The following is a 27,954-nucleotide window of genomic DNA, read 5'->3' on the forward strand; positions in this document are numbered from 1 at the left end:
ATTAACCAGTTTAGGTATAACTCTGCTAATAGCAATTTAAATTGAATTCAAATTCAAATAGTGAATGACTTTTAATCAGTTTGTGTGTGTGTGTGTGTGTGTGTGTGTGTGTGTGTGTGTGTGTGTGTGTGTGTGTGTGTGTGTGTGTGTCCATGCTTGTGTGTGCCCACAGAGTCTCGAAGGATCCTTCTTCCAGTCGTCCTGCATCACATTCATCTACATCTGAGGCAGCAGAAAGAGCTGCTCATCTGCTCTGGAATACTCAGCTCCATATTCTCCATTATCAAGTCCAGCTCACTGGTAACAGACACATATAGAAGATTACACAGTATGTGCAAATAGAACAGGAATACACAAATCTTTAACTCTGGTGAGAAATTCCTTTCCAACAAGAAAAACCTTTGGTGTTGTTCTTTCTCTCTTCTTTCATTGAAGACGTACTTTCCAGCTCTGACATAACTGAGACTATAGCAGCATCAACACCTTTAGGAGCCCACATTGTTGACTGTTGTCACACCTAAAACTCTCCACAGTTGCCAGAATATGATGATGACTGGGTGTAAATAATTGTGCCTTACCATAACTCAGCATAGATTATGTCACACTGTTTTCTCTTTTTTTCCTTCCTTTATTTACATGATGTGTAATATTAAGAGGATTAAACTTTATGATCATGTTATGTCATTGTCTTTCAGGAAGCATCAGTTTTAACTTTGTGGTATTTAAAAGTAGGATAGAGGAAGTTTTTGTTCTTTGTTTTTCTCTCTGTCCTTACTTCTCCTTTCCTTCACCCACTCCTTTCCATGCCGTCTCCTTCACACCGCTTTTTCCTGTCATCTTTTCCTGCAGGACACATCAGTGCAGGAGGAGGTGGAGATGATGGTGGAGTCCCTGTTGGATGTCCTCCTGCAAACCCTTTTGTCAATCATGAGCAAGAGCCAGTCGCAGGAGGCGGTAAGGGGTCAACGCTGTCCGCAGTGCACCGCGGAGATCACTGTTAGTAACTAACAATACGACTACTATTGCTTCACCTTCCACTCACCTCATCCATCCTGTGTTGAGCCACCTCTCTGTTTGTTTATAGGGCCGGACAATATCAAATATTGTATCTCCTTGTTGTCCTTTTTTCATTCTTATAAAGTAAAACAGTTATTTTTTAAGTATTTAACAGATAATTATTAAAATTATGACAAAATAGGATACACTGTGAGACTTGCCTAATGATATAATATTTATTACAGTGTTGATCTTGTCCATGTCGCCCTCTCCTAATACATCTTTTCAACATCCCTGACCCATCTTGTCTGTTGCTTTATCTCTGATTAGAGACTACTCTTCATCCTCTTTATGAATGCTTGCATGCCTTAACTAAGTAGCTTGTTCTTCCTCACATCCTTCTTTAATTAGATTAGTATGCATGCTTTTATGGAACGTAAAGTTGTCTTTTGCTTGTGTACTTGTTCTTCAATGATCTTTCTGATTCAGGTAAAGTTCTTTGTCTTGTTTACATTTACAACTTCCACTTAGCGATTGCCTGATTCATGACGGTCCACCATGCTGCATTTACATTTCACCCTGTTCCCATCTGGCTCAGTCTCACTCTGGTCCCTACTTGCACTGTACACTACGCCTCTGTTTTTACTTTCTTCACAACATCAGACTGTAAGTGGAAGCCCCGTGTAAGGAAACATATCATGTACTTTATCAAGTCATGTACAGAAACATATTGCTAACCTGTAGCTGTTAAAGCCTAAATCAAGAAAAATAAGTTGGTTAATAGCATTTGAAATGGCATAATTTGAAATATTCTCCATTTGCAGATTGTTTTGGAGAGTCACTGGATAATCACTTAATTGTGAGATTTGTTTTTTCTTTATGCTAATTGATAAAAAGTGCATTCTGCCGTTTATCTAATAAGTAGTTATTTACCATGACAACTGGGACATAATACAGAGTGACAGTGTAGTGACAGGGTGGTGAAAAGGGTCAGTTTTGGGAAGGAGCCTGCCATCATCTCCACTTCTTAACTCATAACTGTCACCATGGGATTGACTCTTTCCCTTTTGGCAGGGAGAGTACGTGTCCTGCCTCCTGTCGCTTCTTCGCCAGATGACAGACATCCACTTTCAACGCTTGATGGAAAACTTTCAGAGCAAGGACGAGCTCAAGGTAGATGAAACCAAAAGAAAACATATCGCAGTCTTGTCACTGTGCCACGTGACGACAGAGCTGATGCAAAGAGGAGAAAAGAAAAGTTTTAACTGAGCAACTGTGAAGGTTTAATAGTCCTAAAAAGACACACCATGTGTCAACACTGATTCTATTCTTGTCTTCCTGCCCCTCACAGGAATTCTTGTTGAAGATTTTGTGTGTGTTTAGAAATCTGATGAAACTCAGTATCTTCCCCCGTGACTGGAACGTCATGAGGCTGCTAACCAGCAAGTAAGAAATAAGAATAATCTTCCAGACAGCTCAGACACCCATCAGTGTTGAAATGCATCACTACCTGAAGCTCGAATAACACCCAGCAGCAACTAACAGCAGCAATTTTTGTGGTTTCCCTTCTGCAGCATCATCCTGACCACAGCCCAGTACCTTTCTCCTGCTTTGCACAAGAACTTTACAGAAACAGACTTTGACTTTAAGGTATTCAATTCAAGACTGCCACACTTTCACGAATACACCCGACGACAAAACACACCTGCAAGTGAAAACTATTCCTGTGACTGTGATGTGAAAGAAACCTCACCCAGTTCATCTTAGTCATCTGTGTCTGTATTCTGAGTTGAAAGGAACATTTTTTGGTGGGGTTTTCTTTTATTTCTTTTGAGATGAGAAAAAAGATTGAATGTTGTTGATTTTTCTTTAAATGACAAAACAGCTTAAAGCACTTTGAGCCATTGCACTCATAGGTGTTTTACTGAGCCTAAAACATTACAAACAAAGACTATAGGAGGTTAGAGGACACAGAAACATAAGAAATATCAACTTGCTTATCCAGATGAGTGCATGAAAGTGCAAAAAAAAAAACATGCAAAGTGCAAAACATCTCACAAACCTCTATGGTTTGTTTGCCATTGGGACAGGAAGTTGAACTGAAGATGTTTCTTTTAACATATGATATCACTCACTTAAAAATTGATTAATGGAGGCTGTGTGCAGATCTGTGTGAAAAAGCCTAATACAGGGAACAATTATGTAATAATGTCAGCTTGTGTGTGTGTGACCAGGTTTGGAACTCCTACTTCAGTCTATCGGTGCTTTACATCAACCAGCCAAGTTTACAGCTTGAAAACTTGAGTCCTGCTAAGAGGAAGAAGGTCTTAGACAAGTAAGGACACGCAAACAAACACGCAAATAATGCACCCACCAGCAAAAAAGTAGACAACAAAGCAGTCTGATGTACTGATCAGTCCGATTTGGTTGGGTCCCATCACTGCGTTCCTCAGACTCAAAACCGCAAACTCAGTAAAGTTTATCTGATAATACACAAACACAATCTGATACCTTCACCCAGTTCCATTACAGCTATTACCAAGACTCATCAAACTCAACCCCCCAGAACAACTTGATGTTATAACGACACTCACTCCCACTTATCCACCAGTTTCATTACACACTCAGAGTTATGTGTCATCTGCAGCTTAGATGCTCAGTCAGAAGTTGAAAGAACTCATTTGACTATTTGAGCTGCTACAAGCTACTTCATGAATTCTTCAGAAACCCCTCTTTACTCCCAGAAACATTACTTCCTGACTGGCGTCCTCGGACGCTGAGAGCACCTGATGCAAGTTCCTCTTGTCTTCTTGTTTCACTATACATTTTTATTAGCAGATCTGGACTGCAGGCAGTCAGACACACACTGGCCCTCATTTATCAAGCCGTCGTAGAAAGCATCGTAGATATGAGCGGAGAACTCGTCGTACGCAGAGGCTCAAGTGAGATTCACAGAACATGCGTACCACACCAATCCCATCGTAAGACCGAGCGGCTGTTGATAAATCCGGCGGCTGAAATCCATCGTAATGATCCTAACCACGCCTTCTACAAAAGGCCGCACCTCTAGAATTTGCGACATGGATAGACGAAAGGCGGCAAAGAAACGCTGTCAACGCTGTTGACAGCTGGGACGGCTGTCAACAGCGTTGGCGATGTAAATCGCAGACCGGACGAGGTATGTATTTTCCCCTACTGTGATGGTCAATAAAATGTGATAAACTCCAGATTAAATGAAATCTAAAATTGAACAATGTTTTACTTTTTCTCCAATAAGATCAGAAAGAAGTGGTCCGATATGAAATTTGCCATAAAGAAGGTCGCAGCTCTCCGACGCAGCATGTCACAAACGGGGGGGGGGGGGGCTCCGATCCAGGTTTGGATTTGAGTGCCTTGGAGGAGAGGGTGGCTGGCCTGATCGGAGCTACGTCTTTTTTCCTTGAATAACAGAATGCTTATCAAAAGTCAGAATCGCTGAATAAGTTCCTCTCTCCTCCTGAGCGCTCTTGGCTGTGCAGGCTGGTGGTAGGGATCTCTGGGTACGGGGTCCTCTGGATGTACATCTGGAAATGGCACTCCGCATGCAATAATAATATTGCAAACCTTTTCGGGCGTATATAGAAGGGTTCCCCCCGCAGCCGAGAGACAGATCCACCTGCCCTTTAGGAGACCTAACCTCTCCACAGTGGCAAGCGTACTATGCACAGTGTTAAAGCGCCTCTCCTCTACGGCTCATAAGCCACTCATCATTTTCCCGAAAGAAATCCTGCCGATCCCGGAACACTCTCTCACGCCTGATGCGCGCGTTCAGGTCCTCTAACAAAGCCAGATCTGCCATCGTTTCGCCATTACCGCGCCGCTAGAATCACCTCTTAAATAGGCGGTTGAATAATGAGCCATCACTCTTCCAATTACGGAGTTGTACTTGTTTAATTTTTTTATTTATTTAATTTGCATTTATGTTTATATTTAAACAACAAATAAAACATGGGCCTTCTTTGAAGTGATAAGTCTGTAATTTTAACCTAGAGATTTGTTGCGACTCATGAGGCACGCACTAGTGACGCTGCTGTTTATGTATGCTATTGCAGTCACCGCAAGTCAAAATGGAAAAGTGCGTACACGGCCTCAGACCTGTCGTGGCGATTTCATCTTTCCTGCGCTCACGATGGATTTGATAAATGCCAACCTTTGCGCAGAAAAGAACGTACGCACGACCTACGCATGTTTTTCGTCTTACGCAAGTTTGATAAATGAGGGCCAGTCTGTTTCTGTTCTAAGCTTTGCAGATTCAGGTCTGGCATTATACTGCTGAAATAACCACACACTTCTCAGGAAAAGATGTTGCATGTAACATATTTCAATTCAGTGGAATTCAGTGCATTGATGGTACATACATTTACATAACAGTCAAGCAAATCACCCATGCCAGTGGCACTGATGCACCACCACAGATGCTGGCTTCAGCATCTTTTTCTGATAACTGCTGGGATGTTCTCATCTTTGGGATACGACCAAGTAGAACCAGGCGTCAGTTATTTCCCATAAAAAGCTGAAACGTGGACTCTTTTGACCACAGAACACAAGCCAATTGTCTTTCTGTCCAAAGTGAGCTGTTTGCACAGAGCTTATAATTCCTTCTTTCTTTGATGGTACAGTTTCATGTCACAGGTTTCTGGATGCAGGAGCGAACCGAACTGTGCATAGCTGTTTGTCTCTGTGTGGCCCTGTGATGGACTGGTGACCCCGCCTCTCAGCCAGTGGCAGCTGGGATAGGCTCAAGCCCCCCCGTGACTCTGAACTGGATTAAGCGGGTGTAGAAAATGGATGGATGTTGTGGTTTAACTGTATTACTTTATTTGTCCCTTTGCAGGTATGGTGACATGAGAGTGATGATGACCTATGAACTTTTCAGTATGTGGCAGAACCTGGGTAAGATCTTAACATGATGATTTACATTAGAAAATCATAATGAGAATCATGTTTTAGTTTAAATCATTTTCTGAATGTGACTAACATAATTCAGTAGTTACAAGACTTTTTCCTTACAGCGCTTTAAAATCTCTGATAATACGATTTCTTTATCTTCTTCTGTTCTAAAAAACAACTTAATTATTCATCCTAATAACCTGAGATCAATAATAGATTTATTAATTAAGTGGTTCTAAAATGTAAACGTGCTGATTGTAGGTGAGAATAAGATCCATTTCATCCCCGGTATGATTGGTCCATTCCTGGGAGTGACCTTAGTCCCTCAGGTGGAGGTGAGAAACATCATGATTCCGATCTTCCATGACATGATGGACTGGGAGCAGCGCAAAAACGGAAACTTCAAACAGGTAAACAAGCATGTACAAACACATCTTTCACCTTATCTCCTCCAGGAAACAGCAGCTTTATTAGCAGTAAACAGTTCTGCTCGGTTACGTGACGACAGAGTTGAGATATTTTCTTTGTGTTGAATGTGTGAATGCAGGTGGAGGCTGAACTGATTGACAAGCTCGATAGTTTGGTGTCTGAGGGGAAAGGTGATGAGAACTACAGGGAACTCTTCGGTTTGCTGTAAGGAACACAGAGTAGAACTTCTGTTTGCATGCACTTTGACTCCCACCTCACTCTGTTTTTTTTCTGTTTGTGAATTCTTCCTCCCTTTCTCTCTCCATTCGATAACAGAAATTGACTCTCAGTTTTTCTGCTCTAACACTGCTCTCGTGTGTTTTTGCTTTCGCTTTGTGCTGCGGGACTAGTACTCAGCTGTTTGGGCCCTATCCCAGGTATTACAACGCTGACACATAGATCCATGCTGCTGATATTTCAGCCGAGTCGCATCTCCGCTGGCAGTCAGTGTTATTATCCCCTAACATGTTCGTGAGGTGACTCTTGAAAACCAGCTGTAAAAACCTTCCCAGATGGAAAACTTTCATGATTATTGTTTGTATCTCTTTTTATACCCAAATACATCTTTTGCTAATTAACCTAATTAGTTGCAACATGTTCCTTCAGCTGTTTCTTTTTAGTACCGCTTACTTTACCAGCATTTTGTTTTGAGATGTGTTGCTGCCATCAAATTCAAGCTGAGCCAACATTTTTCATTATATAGTCAAATTTCCCACTTTCAACATTTGATATGTTTTCTATGTTCTGTTGCGAATAGAATATTACTTTATGAGATGTGTAAATCATTGTATTCTGTTATATTTACATTGTACAAAATTTGCAGACTTTTGCACGAGTCAGCAGTCAGTCGTTACAGATTATTAATGACAACATTGTGAGTTTGTTGTTACCAGCGTGTAATCGCACATCATTGTCTAATTCTTGTGTTTTCTTTGAAGTCTGTTGGAAAAGATTGAGCAGGAGACGTGGAGAGAGACGGGGATCTCCTTTGTTACCTCCGTCACAAGATTGATGGAGCGACTCCTGGACTACCGGTAACTTCTTACAAGCTTCCCACAACATATACTGTATTTGTGTGCTTGTATATTCATATTTTTCTTTTTTTAATCATCAAAAATGCAGCTCCCATGAAGCTTTGACATCAAACTACAGAATGCTTTGTTTTGAAGGCCAAGAAAATGGATCCTTTCTTTTAAAATGCTACCAGTTATAGCAGCTGTAGCATGACGTGAAAACCTTCTACTGTTACAAAAAGCAGTCTAGTCTCAGACCGCAGTAGAATCGGAGGCTCATTAGGAGATCGGGTTGACTTTTTATGCTTTAACAGAGTTGTTTTTTTTGTCTAGGGACTGCATGAAGGGAGATGAGACAGAAAACAAGAAGATTGGCTGCACTGTTAACCTCCTGGTAAGATGCATCTCTTGTTGATATCTTGCTGGGTAACTAACTTTTTGTAAGTAATGATGCGTGTTCCGTGTGTACACAGAGAATATTGATTTTTGTTTTTTGTTTTTTGGTATCTTTTCAGAATTTCTACAAGTCTGAAATAAACAAAGAGGAGATGTACATCCGCTACATCCACAAACTGTGTGACATGCATCTACAGGCTGAGAACTACACTGGTACACCAGTTTTTTTTAAATACCACACATGCACACTTATACTGTGACAGATGTGTTGCTGATGTGTTGCTGCTGTTTGTTTGTCCACAGAGGCTGCTTTCACGCTGCTGTTGTACTGGGAGCTGCTTCACTGGGACGAGCGGCCTCTGAAAGAGTTCCTGCACTATCCAGCTCAGACTGAGTGGCACCGCAAGGAGGGCCTCTGCCGCAAAGTCATCCACTACTTCAACAAGGGAAAAGTGAGAAATCACACACTCAACATGAATATTAGAGCTCATACACTACTTTAGTCATGGCAAGGTAGGAAGATGTGGTGGTCAGTTACATTATTACCATTTATATTCTTCTTTCTGTAGTTATATGTACTAAAGATACTAATATTAAGGCATAATATATAAATTAATCAAAATGTATAATGTGATACTGTATACTGTTTTAAAGACACAAAGGATGTTCAACATTTCATCATGAGTCTTTTTAAGAGATGTGAACAGAATCATGTTCAAACTCTTGCAGAATACCACTGCCACATTAAATCCTCCCTTAAAACTCTTTTCATCCTTAACCAGTGAGCAGCTTTTATCTTTTTCTTATGTGTATGTGTATGTTTCTGTTTTTCTTTGTAAACCATTTTGTTGCATTAATTATTGCAACAAAATGAGTATGAATATGAATATTTTGTCTGGAAATTTGAGATATTGTCCTCCAAATGTATGATTTTTAAAGATTTTGTTTGTGAGTCTTGAAAATATTCAGTGTATTGTAATTTACAGCAGAGAAATGCAATAAATCCTCACATTTTTGGATCTGGAAACAGCAAATATTGTTGCTCTTTTGATTAAGACAGAAAACTAATTCATTTTCTCATGCCGTACTCATTAAGTTTCATAGATATTGGAAGTGCTGTTCTTTGGGTTTTATTTTTATTTTAACTACACTAAATAAGTCTGTGTTTGTGTCCTCCAGTGTTGGGAGTATGGTATTCCTCTGTGCAGGGAGCTGGCATTTCAGTATGAATCTCTGTATGACTACCAGAGCCTCAGCTGGATACGGGTGAGCTCCATCACAAACTGTTTCAATTACAGCATTAACTCCTACAGACTGTAAATCCTCCTTCCCTTCTCACTGAAATATAATCCCTGAACTGGATCTCAGAGTATTTAGTGTCACTTCAGCCTTTTACATAGACTGATGAAGGAATAATAAATATAATTTCATGTTCTTTACACTGTTTTTTAATGCAAGCCCAGTTTAAATATAACTTCTCACGATTATTTTTCCTTTTTGGCCTGTTTGTGTAGAAAATGGAAGCAGCATATTATGACAATATCATGGAGCAGCAGCGTCTGGAGCCAGAATTCTTCAGGGTGGGATTCTACGGCAGGAAGTTCCCCTTCTTCCTCAGAGTGAGTGATATGTTGTGCATTAGTACAACACAGTACCTGTTGGAAGCTTACTAATGCAAGTTAACTGTCACAAGTGAGACTTTTATAAAGAATTGTCTTCTGTTTGATTTGTTTTTGATTCATTCACATCAGAACAAAGAGTTCGTCTGCCGTGGCCATGACTATGAAAGGTTAGAAGCCTTCCAGCAAAGGATGCTGGGAGAATTCCCACAAGCCATTGCGATGCAGCACCCGAATCAACCAGATGAGGCCATCCTGCAATGTGATGCCCAGTGTATCCTTCAGACAGGAGACCATGTTACATCTTTGTGTCATTTTCGGTTTACTATCAGTGATTGATTGATTAAAACCAGATTAATTTTAACATTGAAAACAACTCGTGCTCATAAAAAGAGTGACAAAGTATTTTTTCTGTATTGTTTCTTGCAAGTAAAATTATTACTCGCTCAGACCATAAATTGTCTGAATGTGAACTATTTTGCTGTTAGATCCTTGACCCTGCTCCCTCCCCGGCTCAGATCTCCAGATCTACGCTGTGACACCGGCTCCAGACAGTGTCAGCGTGCTTCAGATGGACAGAGTTCCAGATCGCATTAAGAGCTTCTATCGGGTTAACAACGTCCGTCGATTCCGTTATGACCGGCCCTTCCACAAAGGACCCAAAGACAGAGACAATGAGTTCAAGGTCAGCAGAGATGAGTTGTTCTTTAATACTTATCAGCTGTTTAAAAGGTGGACAGCTGGTCTCTAAAATCTAAATATTAACCGACTCTATAATCAACATCTAAAGTGCATGCAAAGTGAGATACATGTGGTAAGAAAACAGAACCTAAAAAAGGAAATACAATTCCTTTTAGCTATGATATAGAATGTTTAAACCAACCATCATTTCAGTCCAGTAATTTTTTTAACATTTACAAACTTATTTTGCATTCTATTCAGTCCTTCGGTCAAGTGAAACACAAAGTTAGTTACAGCAACCAAAAAACACTGGAATTGACACTGAATTTCAGCAATGCAGAGTATGGTGTAATAATGGAATTACACTTTTACTGAGGAGCTAATGAGGCAGGGGAATAAACGTCAGCAAAGCGCTCACATTTTCCAAATCACAGGTGAGTTTTGGTGTCTGTTTTGCCAAATTAGGCTGGTGGAAAAGAAATTCTTCTTCTATTCTAATATTATCACCCATCCTGTCTTTGTCCCATCCATTTAGGTTGATAAATCCTCACATTTGTTCTCAGATGTACTGATGTTTTTATACTCTTACAAGGCACGAGAGATTTCCATTTACTGATTTTTCCCTTTTTTCTACATTTTGTGTTTCATTACGTTGATAAGCTTTCACATGGACACATACATTCCTCCTAAATCTGCTAAATGATACCTGTAAGCGTTCACTTACGTACAAGCACAATACAAAATCTATTTTTCAACCCAAATGATAAATATGATGTTTCAAAATCAACATGGTACTTCTCAACTGATGTGATTGTGCTTTATGATATACTTAGAAAACATTTAAGGAGCAAGACTTCACTTCTGCCTAAGCTGAGATCAAACTTCAAAACAGTTTGTCTCACTGCCTGTTGTGCTGTTTGTATCAGAGTCTCTGGATAGAAAGGACGACTCTGATCCTCACACACCCTCTGCCTGGGATTTCACGCTGGTTTGAGGTGGACAAGAGAGAGCTGGTGAGTCAGAGAAAAACATGGGTGCAATGAAAGGTTGATTCATTATGAAAATACATGCATTTCAGTATCAGATTCCTTTTTTATATACAGATAACATTTTTAAGGTCTCATTGATAATACATAAGAAGTGTGTTTTGGTTAAAAGAGGAAAAAATGCTGGTAACTTGTGCAAATAAGCTCAGTGTCAGAGGAAAAACTACCACCAACAGATTGTAAGTATAGTATAGTTGTATGTATCTTTTACTTAGAGTCCTTCATCTTTCTCTTAGGTGGAGGTGAGTCCGTTAGAAAACGCCATCTCTGTGGTGGAGAATAAGAACCAGGAGCTGCGGACTCTGATCAGCCAGTACCAACACAAGCAGCTGCACGGCAACATCAACCTGCTCAGCATGACGCTGAACGGGGTTATCGATGCTGCCGTTAACGGAGGCATCGCCAGATACCAGGAGGTCAGGCAGAAAGTGCTGCATGAAAACATCTTTATTTCAGATCATCAGTCCCATCTGAAGCAATATATTAATGTGAAAAGTTTGTTGATCTGTCATTTGGTCATTTTAGCAATAAACCAGTTTAATGTATTTGATAGGTTTAAACTACATGTACTTACAAAACAGATCTATATATGAATTAATGTTTAGTTTATCAGCCCAGCGTTTGTTTAATTTCTGTCATAATGTCCTTTTTCTGTTTTTTTTCTTATTCTATGATTAAGGATATTTCACTGCTGTCATGTTGTTTACCCCTTAGAGGTGTTGTTATATTTTGGAGTCCAGAAGAAATATTTGAGGACTTGCTCATGTAAAGCATTTGATCATTGTTAGTCTTTTGTGAATCTGCCTGAAAGGATTCAGCAGAATATCAAGGGATTTGTTTTATCATGTCTGCCGACCGAGAAATGTAGTACAGCATCATAATCAGATAATTACAGTCATTAGCAACAACAGCAGTGCCACAATTAATATTACTTTGATTATGATAATGATGTCTTTGTAAAATGTGCTATTGGTGTATGTTTTTGTGTAACTAGGCATTCTTTGATAAGGAATACATCACCAGCCACCCTGACGACACAGAGAAGATCACACAGCTCAAAGACTTGATGCAGGAGCAGGTGACACATTCTTTACACACTGTTTTTTTTACTTGTTGTTTCACTGAGAAACAACATGTGCAGAAACTTACAACCATGTGTAGAAGCCAAGCCTGAGGCAGAAAGTCAGGTGTGAACAGAATCGTAAAAATCATCCTCTAACAACTTAGAGTGATATTTAAAAGCCATTTTAACTGAACCAGCAGCTTTTAAAGGAATCTCTGACTTACCGATGACGTACCAACACTTTCCTCACTTAAACACAGTCTCTGTATTTTGGGGTCAGCATTCTTGGACACAGCTGATGGTGGCACTAGACTACCATCTAGTGAAATTTTAGTGAAACTGCCTTTCACTAAAATTGGAAAGAATCATCATGAAACACTGACCCACAAAAACCTTAGAAATGTTGCGGCAATTCAGAATGCTGCACATGATGGAGGTGACAAAAATGATCACCTCCTAAGACAAAAACAGTAAATAAAGTTAGGAGAGATTCTTTAACAACCTGAGGGGCTTGTAAAAACGTACAACCATTCTCTCTTCACACTGATGAAGTCGCCCTGTATTTTTTGTCTCGTTTCCACACAGGTCCATATCCTTGGAGTTGGCTTGGCTGTCCATGAGAAGCTGGTGCACCCAGAAATGCGTCCCTTGCACAAGAAGCTGATAGATCAGTTCCAGATGATGAGGAGCAGCCTCTGCCATGTGAGTTCAGACAACAGCAGCTTTCCATGCAGCATTCCAAACCTTTAAACTGCAGAGTTCACGGGAGATACTGTATGTTATGGGAAAAATGTGACCTGAATTGTGGCTCTGAAGTAATTTTGTTAGTTCTTTATGAGCCAAAATATGCGGAATCAAAACTAAATCTAAAGTGAGTCTAAAAGAGGGTATCTGTAGACATGCTTGAAGGTTGGATCAGCACGATGAACGAGCCTAAATAGGTATATATATGTGTGTGTGTGCGTGTGTGTGTTTATCTAAGGGCAGTGTGAATATTCAGAGCAGTGCTTCTTTGTTACGTTGCAGGGTCTGCCTGGATTAGACAAGTCCATTTCAGGAGCCAACACTCACAGAGGGATCCTGGCCTCTCACAATCCCATGAGCCCCGAGAGCTTCAAACTCATACACCGACACAGGTCAGCAACACATCAGCAGTTTCCAGGTTTACTTTATCTCTGAGCAAAGCTTTGCACTGTAAGATTGCTCTGCTTTGTGTTTACTGAGAGGCAGTTTGCCTTCCATCCACATGAACATGACGTCACATCCTCATTCAGGGTAACTGCAGATCTTGAAAAGCCGTGAAAAATCCTTTTATGGAGTTTCCTCCAAAATAGCATGAAAGTGTGGAGGTTGCTGGAAAAATCGGAGCTTCTTTAAACTGACACTGACTGAAATGCAGCAGGAGAATTGCATTCAGTGTTGTTTTAATAAGATCTTGAAAGTATTGAATTTAATTTTGTGAACACTGCAGAGACTCTGTCACATATTACAGTTAATACACACACCATCTTCTCATTCCATCGCTTTTCACTGATTAAATCTCGTCAGTGCCATATCTGTCTTCTGCTCACACCTGGCTTTCTGAAATTATACCATTTTCTGTTTCTCTCTGTCTTTCATTCCCAATCAATACCATGTTACATTTGGCTTCTTGCATGGCCTGGGCTGCTGATCACTCATTCTTCTCAAATTACCTTGCATGCATGTTTTGGCCTTTTGTTTTTGGCTTCTTTCTTCTTGTTTTTTGGATGTATTGCACTTTGCACGATTCCTCGCTTCTTGGTCCCTTTTTTCCTCCCCCACTCCCCACTATCCTTCCCCCCACCCCCCCTTTCTCTCTTCTTTTTTTCCAATCCTTTCATTTTCACCCTGTTTTTTTACCCCTTCCTTCCTTCCCTCTCCTCTTTTTTTTCATTCCCTCCTCCCAGTTCCATTGCTGTTTTGACTCCAGTTCGCCTTTCCTCCCCCACTCTCTCCTCTCACAACTCCAGTGAGACAGGAAATCTTCTGATCCTGGCTGATGGCATGGTGGTGGAGCACCCCGAGGACTTCTATCGCATGCAGGTCAGTGGTACACCACGCAGACATGGTCATTGAGAGACTCATCATTATTCACATAAAAATCACAAAAATTCAATAATTCAATGTAAAATGTATTTTCTGATCTTTCTTAGAATAGTTTTGATTTACTTTATTTTGATTAAGTTGATTTATGTACAAGACAAGTGTATAAGGGTCTCAAAAATATTTTAAAAAATCTGAGAAGATCAATCTATAATGACTATAATCATTAGCTGCTATCTTTTATAAAATGGCATAAACCACCTCCAACGCGACAGTAATTTGTGTGAGAAATTTAGTAAAAAATAATCTGATGGCACATAAAGCTTTTTAGTTATAGTTTTAAAGCATACATTTTCTTAATTATACTTGAATAACTTTTTACGGTAGAATTGAAATAAAGGACTTTCTCTTGTAATGGAGAATTTTTACTGTGACGGTCCTGTGCTTTCACTTTAGTAAAGGATCTGAGGGCTTTACACCAGACTTTAAACTCCATACTATCAGACATGTGACTTCTATCAAAACATTACATAAGGCTAGGTCTAAAAAGTAAGTTTTGAACAGTTAGGATAGATAAGTTTATATCACTGCTATAAGGATAATTATCACGTCCAACCTCTTTCTATACTGCCGAGCTCCACTGGTTCTATACCAGCACCATCCCCAGTTTTGTTTACCTTATCATTGTAGTTTAAATGAACTCACCATGACACTTTCTCACTGCAGGCAAGCCCCTCCTCCTCCAGTCTTAGCTCCACCCACTCCGCACCCCCTCAGATGATAAACACCACCCCCTCAGCTATCAGAGGTGAGCAGCTCAGATGCAGCTACTGCAACATGGAAAAGTATTTCATCACAGGAAAAACATTTCTTTTGAGTTTGTCTCCTTTCTGCAGGCACATGTATTTGTGAGTATTTAATGCTGTAGTTTTCTTTTCTTTAAACAAACATTATCTCCTGTTTGTACATCTGCAGTCGGCTCTCCTTCTCTGCCAGACAAGTACAGACACAACAGAGAAATGCTGATGCTGCTGCCGCCACACAGGGAGAGGCCGAGCAGTGCGATGTACTCCAACATCACTGAGAATGGACAGGTACGGATCAACTGAATTTTCAATTCTCTGTATTACAGTCTCACCTGAAAATTGTGACGTCTTATTGATTAATATAGATTTGATCATTCTGAAAGAAGGTTAAGTAGCCACAGGTCTGGCTAAAAAGCTTTAAAAATCTTCTGTTTCAGGTGGTCGGCTCAGTGGTAGAAAAATGCACTTTAAGCTACAATGTCGATATTTTAGACCTTTGCTATTAATGGATTGAATATAGATTCAACCCTGAACATCAACAGGGCCATGACTCACTCTAGTCACATAATGTGATCTGTGTGATTCATTTCGAGTCTCCATCCTTCATGGTGCCAGCAGGTTGATGAATTGTATAATATCCATGGATTGCCATCTTTATATTTGCTTGAATTCCAATTTTGCACATGCGTCTTTCTGTCTGTTCAGATGGCAAACTTCCAGCGGGCTTTGTTCCATCAGGTGATTGGTCCATGTAAACCCTGCAGTGACCCCAACCTCTCCGTGGCCGAGAAAGGTAAGCAATCACACACGCATGTATGTACAAGATAATGTATTAAATCACATTTAATTTATCGTTGCCTCACCCCCATCTTCTTCAATTTTCCTTTCTGCCTCAGTCCTCACCACTCCTAGTAGTTGGAGTTTGGACAGCGGTACCAGAGAAGCCCTCCCATTCCTTGCTTCCCATGTGGGCAGTGTCATGGCACCACCTGTGCCACCACGCAACATACCTCATGGTATGAAATTGCAGCTAGATGTGTGTCTGTGTGTAAGATATTTCCACTTGTGGATGTTGATTTTAGACAGTTTCTTTTGCATTTCTGCAAGGTTTTCTGCAGAGTTTTTTTCCTGTGGACTGTCTTCATGGGTACATGATCCATGCTCCACATGGGACTTTGTTCACATGTCAAAAACAAAAAAGCACCTTCATGCACTACAGCGGTCAGACAGAATGTAAAGGTTGAGAGGGAGTGAGGATGAATACGCCGTATAGTACAAATCTTCTCATTTTGTAGGTGTGGAGTGATATCGTGTACATTTTCCCTCAATATTATGGTATCTTCTATTGTATTACCTGTGGTTTACAGAATTTTGCTACCTGTGTTACAAACAAATTTGGATTCGCATTTTATGTAGTTTCTCCTCCAGAAGTATTGAAATCTGTTCACGTTGATCTATTACTGATTAGAGGAGCATAACCAATGAGCTTGGTGGAGCTTAGCTCACCCAAAAGAGACCTTTTGTATCATACTGGTTTTTGTGTTTATGCATGAATTGTGGGTAAGTTGGAAGTCAAATATGCACAGTGCTGATAGATAAATTGTTGCTAATTTTGAATACAGAAATCAGTTTTTAATAAAATGTCCAAATGTATTAAACAACAGCAGAAGAAAATGTTTCATGCAGTCATTGGAAAAATACAAACACAAAACGTAAACTAGTGGTTTACTGGCACTCTTTCAAGAAGTTCCTCAAACAGATAGTCAGACGTGACTACTATTCAAACCTTTTTTTTCCCCAGAAAGCTGCAGTCTGTCTTTGCAAAAAGGATTCATTCAAACTTAAAGAGCTTGAATTCATAACGAAGGAAAAGTGGCGATTCCAGGCTGTAAAAAACATTTAATCCTGTTTTAGTTTAAAAAATTAATAGATTTACCACATAGAAGCCTCTGTAGTTGTTGTTTAATAACTTAGGACATTTTATGAAAATATTCAGATTATTTAAACTGGTTAAAAAATACATTGTCAGGTATATTGCGGCGTATAAACTTAAAAAACAATCCAAACGCCGCGGCCGGCTAAGACATGGGGTTTTACACTGAAGACGCGTCACGCAGAACCATTGCACACGATGATGTTATTTATTGCTCCATCTCACAAGCTTGTACTTAAAAAGGGACACTTAGAAAGTTTTTCCCCAAGCTCACCCAGCCGCCATGATCCAGGCCCATCACATACACAGCTGAGCACACGTACTAATTACCTTGTTTGAGAGAGAAAAAACACACCCAAGGTGCCACCCACAGACACCGGCGACAGCCTCCGCTGACGTCATGCACATGCACACAAAAACGAGAATAATACAAAGTGAAACTAATCAAAATCAATGTATGGCTCCTACAAGGTAGGAACAGACACTCAATGTAATTGTTATACAGTCCCATCATAGCAGAGTAATTTATAGAAACAAGTTTGTGGTACTTGTGATCTGGTGAGATAGATTTTTTTTTACAGAAAGCCATCAAAAGTCACATATAACATTCATTCTGAGTGTCTCAGACATTTTGTTTTTGATTGATTGAACCTAATAAAGTTTTGGGCACTACAAGTGTTATTTCAGTCTCAGCATACAGTAAACACAGTGTACTGCTCAATACTGGACATCCAAACTGCCTGCATGGCTCATTCCCACAAATGGTAAGAAACAAAGTGTGTTCAACTCAAACTTTAATCTTCCTTTTTGTCACTTCCAGCAGTGTGGTTGAAAAAAGTAAAGAATCAAAACCAATTTTTGAGTGTAGAAGCTGCATTTGAAACAAATCTCCTCTGACTTTTTGAAAGAAGTGCTTCAAACACCTCCCTCCCTCACACACTCCTCCAGCTCCTCTCTGATCCAACTTTCCCTCCTTGTACTTCTTCTACCCACCTCTCCTGTGCTCTCTTTCTCCCCCTTCTCTCTTCTCTCTCATCTTTCTTCTTTCACCTGGCACTCCATACCTCCTCCTCCTCATCCTCCTCTCAGTTCTGAGGTGTGTGTGAGTGTGAATCTCTCTAAGTCAGTCCTGCTGTGTCTTCCCCTGTAGGGCAACACCTGTCGATGCACTTTGACGCTTTCCACCACCAGATCAGCGACCTCCCTCCAGCTCTCCCCGCGCGCTCCTTAAGAAAGGTACCCTCCTCCACCTCCTCCTCCTCCTCCCACTCCTGCTGTTAGTGCGGATGCTTGATTGTTTGTCTGCACTCCCCAAGAAAGACATGTTTCTCTCTGTATTGTGGCATCTGTATGCTTTTCTCTGTGGTCATTTGTGCGTTTGTGCCAGAGACACGTTGGGTCACAGCCCTTCTAAATGTTCACAGTCACAAAGTGTTGTATGTTTCCACCTCAGCCTGAGTGACTGAAACCATCACACTTCTCTCAGGAAAGAAGTAACTGAACAGATGTGAGGCATCTGTATGTGCCGCTGGAAGACAAAAACATCTTTCCTTTAACGCTCTCATTCACAGTAATTGGTTGAGAGTGCACTGAAAATAAACGGAAATCATCCAAAGAGACATCACAGCTCTTTGTTTCCACTTCTGTACGTTTTCCTGTTTTTTGAGCAGAGTCTGAGACAGTAAGCCTCCACTTAGATAAGCCCCCCCCCCTCTTTTGTCACAGTTTAGGATGCTAATATGATCCTGATTATGTTGTTTAACACCATATACACTTTGCAAATGAGTTGAGATATCCACATATTTCTGTTTGTATCCGAGCTCTTCGAACAGCATCACAAGTTATTTTTTAATTTACCTAATGTAATATTAACTCATCTTCATTCGATTAAACTCCCATTTATCTGTCAGGAGGCCCTCCCCCAACCCCTTGAGGAGGCCCAACTCAATCTATGAAAACTTGGGAACTTCAGCTCCAGGCCACTTTAAACACATTGCTGTAGAAAAGTGCTATGAAACTGTTTTATTCTTGTGTTATTCTCCAGGTTTTGCACAGAAAACCCAAAACAAAGATCTCAAATTATCAATAATATTAGCAATGACCTAATTTTATCACACTGTGGTATATTTTTATCACAAATTTGCGTTATGTTCCAGAGCTATTAATGAGTCCACATACATGGATATTGGTATAATGATTTAACATTCTCATTAACCCTCATCCTCTGTTCTCACCAGTCTCCCCTGCACCCTATACCTGCCTCGCCCACCAGTCCACAGTCCATCCTGGATGGCAGTAACTCCACCTTGTCGGGCAGCGCCAGCTCTGGGGTCTCCTCCCTCAGTGAGAGCAACTTCGGTGGCCCCACCTCATCCTGTGACCCTCCAGCCAGCCGCACAGACACCTTGGAGTCCGTCCCCAGCAGCCACGCCTGGACCACCGACCAGGAAGACCCTGACTCCCCTTACCAGCCCGTCAGGTACAGCATGTCTGAGCCTGACGTCTTGGATGGAGTCAAACCCCCACCCTGCCGCAGCCACTCTGCCCCAGGAGGTGTCGGCCCAGCCCAGGTGCTGTGCCAAATCCAGCCTCAGGCTCCAGGTCCGGCCTCCAGTGGAGCTCCACAGTCACAACAGCCAGATGGGCATCCACACCCCCAACACCACTTCTACCACCACCACTTCCACCCACACTACATCCCCCACCACCCGCCTCTCTACCACCTCCATGAGCCCCCTCCAGCCCTGCCTCCTAAACCCTACCTCAGAGAGGGCTGTATCCCTGAGGAGGACCCTTTGATCACCCAGTCTGGACCACAGCCTCCTCCTGCTCCTCGGCCCATGCCACGCAAGATCTCCCAGCCAATAATTGCAGCAACCAAGGATGAACAAGCTAAAGTGGCTTGGGAGCACGGCATCAGTGAGGAGTGAGCCGATGTCAGCTGATGTTTGTAGAAACAAGACACAAACTCTTTTCTAAAAAGAAAAATAATGAGAGAGCAAAAGCCAAACTGAGTGTGTGTTATGGAGCAGCAGCCAGACTCCCCTTTGATGTCCTGCAGGAACCATTGAAGGAAAAAGCTGTAAAGTTAAAGGTTCAAATGAGCTGCTTTCTCTCAAATTACATCCTCAGCAAAAAATAAGAGCATCCACATGTGAAAGTTTTCTCCTCATGCCACTGCATCCAGGTGAGAGCATAAAGCTTTTTTTTTTTTTATTAGATTCAGGAAAACTGTAGCATTCTTTCTTCATCCATTATGACCATTTCATAATTGAACATTTTTCAATTCTAACACATCCTGAGATTGCACAGATCATATGTTAGTTATTGATTTATTTTGCATTGATAACATTAAACATTATCATAAAGAGGGGGGGGCCTTTAAAGTATTTGCACAGAAATTATATTCTGTTGTTACCTCGCTCTGAAAATTTAAGAAAAATAGCACTTTAACAAAGCAACACAGCACCAAAACATGTAGGAATACGGATTCTACTCCTCACATTTTTATGTAACAATTATGAAATGTAATATGATTCAGATCAATCAGCCGACAAGTAGTTGTGCTAAGGATACAAAAATGATTATTTAACTGACAACAAAACGTCATACCACAAAAAAGTACATTTTGTTTCCCCTTACGTGACTCCTGAACAACAAACAGCCAAATAACACACTGAGGCTGCAAATGCATCTGCTTAAATCCTCAACACTTAATGAAAAACGGCGGCCTTGATGGAACTAAGAAGTATTTTTCCAACAACAAATATAGATAGATGTTATACTTTAGAAAAGTTGAATATATATGGATATAATTTATATTTAATGCATACAAATTTAACTGAAGGTGAAATTGTGTAGAAATATGCAAGGTATTAGCTTCCTAAAGCTGCAGCAGCTGCTTGATGAAACATGATGTGCACTTGTTGAAAAGGATGGGGTGAGAACGCCTCGCACACAAACACTGGAAGGTTTTTATGTTGCAGCGTCAGGGATGAAAATTGATTTCACTAGAGGTTGTGATGATGCAATGATTTTTTTGTTTTTTAGCTGATGTGTTCAAGGGTTGAACTTGTAAATATGCACATGGAATCATGTGCAAAGATGGCATTTATAGAGAATATTAATAACAATAAATAGACACTTTTTGCCATTTTTTTATGAAAGTAATGAACTGTATTGACTGAACATTTTTTTTAATCGGGGTACTGTTTGTATGCATGCTTGTTCAATGAGTTTAAGCGTAAACAGAGACTGTGAGTATCCACAAAGGTGAATTACTGGAAGCACTGAAGAAATACTGTACTGTGCACTGATGTTCTGATAGTTTAGGAGATGCAACCACTTAAGTCTGACGGGATGTCAAATCTGCAACATTTTTCCCCTATGATAAATGTATTGTAAAGATGATATTTTGGTATTTTTGTTTATTTTGAAAATGTACAACTTGTGCTCATTGTCAACCTGTAATAGTTCGGTCGCTTTTCTCCTGTTTGGTTTAAATGCACAAAACTGACCAGCTGTGATCAGCTCACCACGTTCCAGCTTGTTTCTGTCACCCTAAGCCGGATCATATTCACACCATAACCAGAGAAGTTATTTTCCACAGTGAACTGTTACGTTAGTTTGAGTTTAGTCATACTTCTGTTTAGTCTTAAAGAGCCTAAAACTCCTCAGTTTGTTGCTCCTAAGAGGAGGCTGTTGATGGTCCGTGTTTCTCTACAGGGTTGTTTATTTTGACTCGGGGGTCTGGTCAAATGGTCAAGAAAGCTCCCTACGATTTTCCTTATTCTCCTTGTTGGAAACCAGTATGTGGTTAAGGAAATGTGGTATTAATAAGAACTTAGGAAAGACAGTTCAATGAAGTTGTATTTATATAGGGCCAAATCCCAACAAACGTCATATCAAAGCACTACTCCGACAGCTGCTCTGCAATAAGAGTCCAGCCATACTTACACCAAGCTGTGGTGGGGCTGTGCAGCACTGGAACTAAAGCTGTTCAATAAATATCCAACAAAAACTCCTTTAGATACTTTATCTAAAACAATCTTTTCACATTGCTACACAGAGGCATTATCATATATGTCTTTAGCATAAGGTTGTCTATTTTATAGAATATCACTTGATTATCAAGGATAATGATTAAGAACAGAAAGAAAAAGGCACAAAAGTGAAATAAGTTGTTGTCACAGGCTTCTCACTCTCACCCCCCCGTCCTCATATTTATGCACCCGTATCACAGTTAGTACAACTGTTTGAAAGTAACCAAGCATTGCTCTGAAAGTTGCGGGGACAAAGAATTGTGAGAAAGAATGATTTATGTTCTTTGTCAGGGTTAGGGTGTGCTGAAGGAGATAATAGATGAAGCACTGAAGCTTCTTTCTTTATCCTTTAGACAACTCTTTTCCTGGCTGCTGATCACATACTTCCAGGCCATTTAACTCAGTTAGGAACCTTCCTAAGCCAAAATATTTTTTTTTTACTGGACCCACAATCCCATCATCTTGCTGCTGTAAATACTCGCTCAGTTACACTAATCCATCACAGAGGGTAGTCTCCAGCAAATTCAACCTTTTTGGGGCTTTGGGGCTGGGAGACAGTGACAGTGATGGTTCTGCCATCGGCTCCTTGGAAAGTGTGCTGCTTTGTGCACACAAACCAGTCGCTCTGCATTATTTAGCTTCTTCTTCTTCTTCTTCTTCTTCTTCTTTCGGCGTCTCCTTTTATCAGGAGTCGCCACAGCGAGTCGATCTCGCATCATTGTTTTGGCTTGTTTTAGGCCGGATGCCCTTCCTGATGCAACCCTCACCATTTATCCTGCATTATTTAGCTTAAAAGATCATCATTTATTCTGAGAGAAAATGAAAAGCAACAAATAACCTAGTTTCTAAGAGATGACTTGTTAGTGAAAGAGGAATTGATGAAGCTCTGCAGATGGTGAGTTGTTCCAAATGAAATTGCTCTGTGTTGAGGTTTCAGTATGGTAGCTCAGCAGGCCATGTGCATTTCCTTTACACTGCAGGTTATGGTTTTCCTGCTAAAGCATCTATTTCATGTTAGGCTTATTTGTATGAAACAGAAATACACCCACAGATCAGTTTTAACTTTGTTTCTCCGTAGATTTAGAAAAGCTACTTTTCTAAATTTGAGTTTTTTCTTTAAACTGAAATTGCTTCTTAGATCATCTCCTAACAGTGAACTCCATTTATTTAGGTTTTTCACCATTAGTGCCACTAAGGCACACATTTTTTCATTTGTCTTTCTCCTGTAATCCAGACTGTGATCACATTAAGTTGAAACATTTATTGGTGGTGATGTTATGGGGGGAAGCATTTGTGGTTAAAGTCCAATTAAAATTGAAACTCATAGCAACAGTGCAGCTGATCGAGGTGTCCTGTGGGTCAGTTACAGTAATGCACTCTTATGCATGCGTCTGCCATGTTAATCATCATCATAGTTTTAATCCTTCAGGTGAACATAAAGGAGTTTCAGTTCATGCTTGAGAAAGGTGAACTTTAAAAACCTGTTTCACCTTAAAGAACTGAATGCAGTTGCATGCCTGCCAATATTCTGCATACTGCCATCTCTATTTTAAATTAGATCTCCTAATTCAGAGACTGAAATGCTTTTCTTGCTGAGCTCTCATGTTTGTTGCCTTGACATCAGATGGGTAGATTATACAGGGAGAAGAAAGTACTCTAAAACATATTGTGCATGTTTCCTCATGTCCGAATCACAGCTTTCACTGAAGTTTTCTCCACTCTTCTGTCATGTTCTTTTCCCCTGAGAAATGCAGCAGTTGCTTCTTGCTTAGTCTTGAGCGGTGTGGTCGCAGTGCGGCGTCGATAGTGCTGCTGTGACCTGGTGCCACAGACCGAGTCTTAAAACATGCATCAAACGTTTAACAACTGTCAGAACTGGTGTCTTCTGGAAACCGTTCAGGCCACATAATCAGTGTCATGCAGCTTAGAGATTTGATAGCAACTTGAAAAATCAGCTTTGCAATAATGAACCCAGCTCAGTCTGTGCTGCCACACTAGTGTGGGTTTAGCTTAGTTTGTGTAATTTACACCGAATGAAAGAGAACTGTTATGTGATTATACCCCAGACTGCACAACAATCAGATTGTATTAAACATAAAGACTTTCATATTAAAGTACCCACATTCAGTCCTTCAGTAAATTTGAAAAGAAATAGAAAATAAGTTATAACTTTCGGATAAACTATGCAACACGCCTGATGATCAGAAAAGATTTTTTAATTCAATGTCCTGTTTGAGTATATATTTGTACTTTAAAGGAAACATTCTCTGGAGCAGCAATCTAAAATAAAATTGTGTACATTATAAAAGGGATGATTTGAAGTTGGGCTGCACGTTGGTGTGGTGGTTGGCGCTGTCGCCTCACAGCCAGAGGGTTCCTGAATACCGGCTGGGGCCTTTCTGTGTGGAATTTGTATGTTCTCCCTGTGTATGTGTGGGTTTTCTTCTGGTACTCCGGCTTCCTCCCACCGCCCAAAAGCATGCATGTCAGGTTAATCAGTGACTCTAAAGTGTCCCTCAGAGTGAGTGTGAGTGTGGATGTTTTTGTCCCTATGTGGTCCTCTGATGGACTGGCGACCTGAGGGTGTACCCCGCCTCTCGCCCAGTGACAGCTGGGATAGGCTCCCACGACCCGTTAGATTAGGCAGGTATAGAAAATGGATGGATGAGTTGAAGTTGAAACACACATCTTTGTAGTCAATCTGTGAAAACACTCTGAGGAGAATTCGCTCTGCGATGCACAGGTTAGAAATGAGCACGGTGTGATACTAAAACCACTGCACACACCTGTTTGTATTTGTCAGAAATGCTGCCGTGGATAAAAAGAAGGGTTGGTCTCTGTGTACATAATCAAGAAGAGGGTGTATTTATAGCAGTCATGAGGGGCAAACCTTGTATACATGTAGATTGTGGTTGTCTTGCCTTGTACTTTCTGATGTAAAACTGTTTTTAAACCTAGATGACAGCAAACATTACAGGTTCATTTTGTCTAATTATTATGGTCAATTTCAGGGCAGCTGAAGGAGGTTTATTTTTATTTTTGTGCATTTTGCATTAATGACAAATCCAGATAGTGAGGTACAATGATGGTATTTAATTGTACAATGATGCTGGTAACTATTTCTTGTATATAAAAGTCTTGATTGTGTTAGCATGGGTATAAACTGTGACGTGTACGACAGTAGATGTAAATACTCACATTTTTCCTACTCACTAAACAAACTGCTGTGTTGTGGATTTATGATTAATGACAAATATTAAACAATGTTTGACTCAGACTGAGTCAACCTGTCTTCTTTTCATGTGTTCGGTTACATTTAAACCCTGTAGTTGATGGTTTGAACATTTCCAATTTATATTTCACAATCCAGCATTCACACGCATCCTAATCCAATAATAAAGTGATAAATGTTAGAAGACATTTTTGTCAGCCAACAGGCAACCCTGCACTGAGAGATAAATGTTGCTGTAAATCATCGAGCTGCTGCTGGTCAGAATTTAAGGCACCTGAGAAACACAGAATCCAAAATATTGCAAGCAGATTAGTCTTGAAATGCCCAGAAAGGTTTAAATGTTGTTTTGATCCGAATTTCCTTGTTTTTTAGAGTTCAGAAATCTTTACATGGGCTCCCTCCAACCTCAGGTAGGGTTTCTCACTTTGAAAGGAAAAGTTATACTTGCCTTAAAAAACCAATGACCTACAAAAATTATCAAAGGTTCCTGTTGCAACTAGATGTTTGCTGAAGGTCGTTCTGAGACTCAAGATCTTCAACATTTGCTCCTAAAAGGCTCCAGTTGGCTTCTGACTTCTTTGATTAAATAGCAGAGGAGGAGAGTTTGTATCGTAGGAGGTGAAAACTTTATTTTTCCTCCAATAATTCAATTTGAACATAAAGTTACCTGAAATTACATTTTTAGTAAAGATACCTTCAGATTGTGCTAATTTATCATCTATTCCTCTGCAGAAAGTAAAATATTTGAAGTGTCCCAGAGCAGATGATATATCAGTAAAAACAATATATCTCACTTTCATTTTTCTCTCTCTGAAAGAAAAAAAGTGAACTTTTCTTTTTACAGAAAGATACTCTCTCGACTCAAACTGCTTTCATAGATGAACACTGGTGCAGCTCAGGAGATTCTGAAGGCAACTTCTTTCTGCTCTCACTAAATGTGAGGAAGGGGATGTTGGGCATTGTGTGTCTTGAACTTAAGATGTTAGGAAATATGAACACATTTTATAACATGTCAATAATGGCTTTATGGCTCTTTAAAGATTTTGTTTTGACATCAATGCAACACATTTGTGTTTGAGTAAGTGAGAAACCAGCAAATGTAACTGTCATGGTTAGCAACTGATAGCCCACGAGCAGAACACACCCAGGAGACCAAAGTAAAGAGTAAATGTTTTATTGATGATATGCGGATGGTCAGGTAATCGCAGGTCCGGGAACTGGATGAGCACTGCACAAGAGGAGGTAGTTAGTGATGATTCGTTGATAGACACTGGAAAGGTAAATAGGGTGAACGGCTTAAGGCGCTAGCATGGTTGCCGCGTCTGTCATGGCGGTGTCACACCGTGACGTCAAAATGACGTTTCAGGCATGGCGCTTCCCTTGAAAAGACGGCGCAGCGCGTTGTCGTGCACCAGTCGATTTTTGTAACTTGGCGGCGCCGAGCACAACGAACCGGATGGACCGATGTGAGACCGGCTCAGTCAGGAGGTGCGTTTGTACAGGCAGCTGTACGAAACTGCAGTGAAACAGCACAGGGAGCACGTAAACTCCCAAAACTGGTTCACAGAGATGGGCAGAACTTTGGGGAAAGAGGGAGAGTTCTGTAAGAATGTGTGGAAGAAGCTACGGGACAGATACGTGAAGGCAAAGAAGAGGGCAGAGACTCTGTTGATGCCAGGGGCTTCAAACCTTCACCTCTATTAAAGGAATACTATGTAACATTTCTACCTTAAAATAACAGCTTGGAAAAAATTGTGCAGCTAGAATGAGTTTTAATATTACGATTGGCCTGTCTCCTATGCCCTTCGGGGGTCTGAGTTGGAAAAACTGCGCTATGTAACTTTGCTGGACCGGCCCGGGAGCTGAGCGGAAGTACTTCGACTTGCTTTCTGGCACACCTACCGCAAAAACAAATAGACCCCTCTCACGCTCCCAGGTACATTTGATTACTCTTACCTTCTCGGTCGACATAGCTTGCACCTTCTGACTCCTCGCCGGTTCGTCAACAAACGTGAAACGTGAAAGCGAAAGCGAAAGGGTGTTGTATTTACGACAGTGTAACCGTACATTACCTCCAAGCCTGTAGGGGGAGCTCCAGAGTGGGCTTTTTGAGAAGTTACATTGTATTGCTTTAACTGAATAAAAAAAATTAAATGATCCGAAAACTGCAGCAGTATCATTAATTACAGTATTCCTGCTCTTGACAGCAGCATTGTTTTCTTCTCCACTTTCGTGGTTGTAGAGTAGCGGTAACCTTAACGTAGCAGCGCCACCTCTGTGACGGAGAAAATTGCAGCTACTGGCGCAACGACTTGCGCCACTATACATGGCGGGCACGAAATCGTGACTTCATCAACACCGCCCGCGCTAGCAGACGCGGCAACCATGCTAGAGCCTTTACGTATGAGGACAGGACGTCCGCCAGGGAGGGGTCTCGAGAGGCTTTGAGGAATCCGAAGGTGGCGTGTGTTGGAGGGTGAACAGCGTTTGGTCAGAGCAGGCAATCCAGAGAGTCGGCAAACTCTCATGGGTGAGAGTAATCCTTTATCAGAGTTTCTTACTTGGTCCAGGAAAGGCGATCCAATAAACTTGATCCGAAAGACGTGATTGTTCTGTGAGCACCTGATGTCAAAAAGCAAAACAAGACACATGAGCAAGGACAAGAA

At 40.7% G+C, this 27,954-nt stretch overlaps 1 protein-coding gene across 7 annotated transcripts in view; it reads left to right on the top strand.

Annotated features, from left to right (window-relative positions):
* LOC142377541 (dedicator of cytokinesis protein 3-like) overlaps positions 1–25,333 on the top strand; it is a 224,270-nt gene extending 198,937 nt beyond the window's left edge. For 3 of the 7 annotated variants that reach the window (XM_075461759.1, XM_075461765.1, XM_075461766.1), the window contains 30 exons: positions 173–300; positions 850–996; positions 2,071–2,169; positions 2,348–2,442; positions 2,571–2,646; positions 3,231–3,331; positions 5,870–5,928; positions 6,187–6,335; positions 6,473–6,558; positions 6,744–6,770; positions 7,332–7,427; positions 7,740–7,800; positions 7,922–8,015; positions 8,106–8,254; positions 8,982–9,068; positions 9,317–9,421; positions 9,554–9,695; positions 9,940–10,106; positions 11,029–11,115; positions 11,385–11,564; positions 12,143–12,226; positions 12,797–12,913; positions 13,217–13,347; positions 14,140–14,275; positions 15,002–15,083; positions 15,251–15,369; positions 15,787–15,874; positions 15,978–16,097; positions 18,165–18,250; positions 19,252–25,333. In XM_075461759.1, coding sequence (XP_075317874.1) covers positions 173–300; positions 850–996; positions 2,071–2,169; positions 2,348–2,442; positions 2,571–2,646; positions 3,231–3,331; positions 5,870–5,928; positions 6,187–6,335; positions 6,473–6,558; positions 6,744–6,770; positions 7,332–7,427; positions 7,740–7,800; positions 7,922–8,015; positions 8,106–8,254; positions 8,982–9,068; positions 9,317–9,421; positions 9,554–9,695; positions 9,940–10,106; positions 11,029–11,115; positions 11,385–11,564; positions 12,143–12,226; positions 12,797–12,913; positions 13,217–13,347; positions 14,140–14,275; positions 15,002–15,083; positions 15,251–15,369; positions 15,787–15,874; positions 15,978–16,097; positions 18,165–18,250; positions 19,252–19,944 — 3,791 coding nt within the window. In that variant the 3' untranslated portion in view covers positions 19,945–25,333. The remainder of the gene's footprint in view (positions 1–172; positions 301–849; positions 997–2,070; positions 2,170–2,347; positions 2,443–2,570; positions 2,647–3,230; positions 3,332–5,869; positions 5,929–6,186; positions 6,336–6,472; positions 6,559–6,743; positions 6,771–7,331; positions 7,428–7,739; positions 7,801–7,921; positions 8,016–8,105; positions 8,255–8,981; positions 9,069–9,316; positions 9,422–9,553; positions 9,696–9,939; positions 10,107–11,028; positions 11,116–11,384; positions 11,565–12,142; positions 12,227–12,796; positions 12,914–13,216; positions 13,348–14,139; positions 14,276–15,001; positions 15,084–15,250; positions 15,370–15,786; positions 15,875–15,977; positions 16,098–18,164; positions 18,251–19,251) is intronic. The other 4 variants (XM_075461761.1, XM_075461760.1, XM_075461763.1 and 1 more) reach the window with 4 other exon arrangements.
* The last annotated feature ends 2,621 nt before the right edge of the window (positions 25,334–27,954 follow it).

Source organism: Odontesthes bonariensis, chromosome 3 (assembly GCF_027942865.1).
Source record: "Odontesthes bonariensis isolate fOdoBon6 chromosome 3, fOdoBon6.hap1, whole genome shotgun sequence".
NCBI classification, from domain to species: domain Eukaryota; kingdom Metazoa; phylum Chordata; class Actinopteri; order Atheriniformes; family Atherinopsidae; genus Odontesthes; species Odontesthes bonariensis.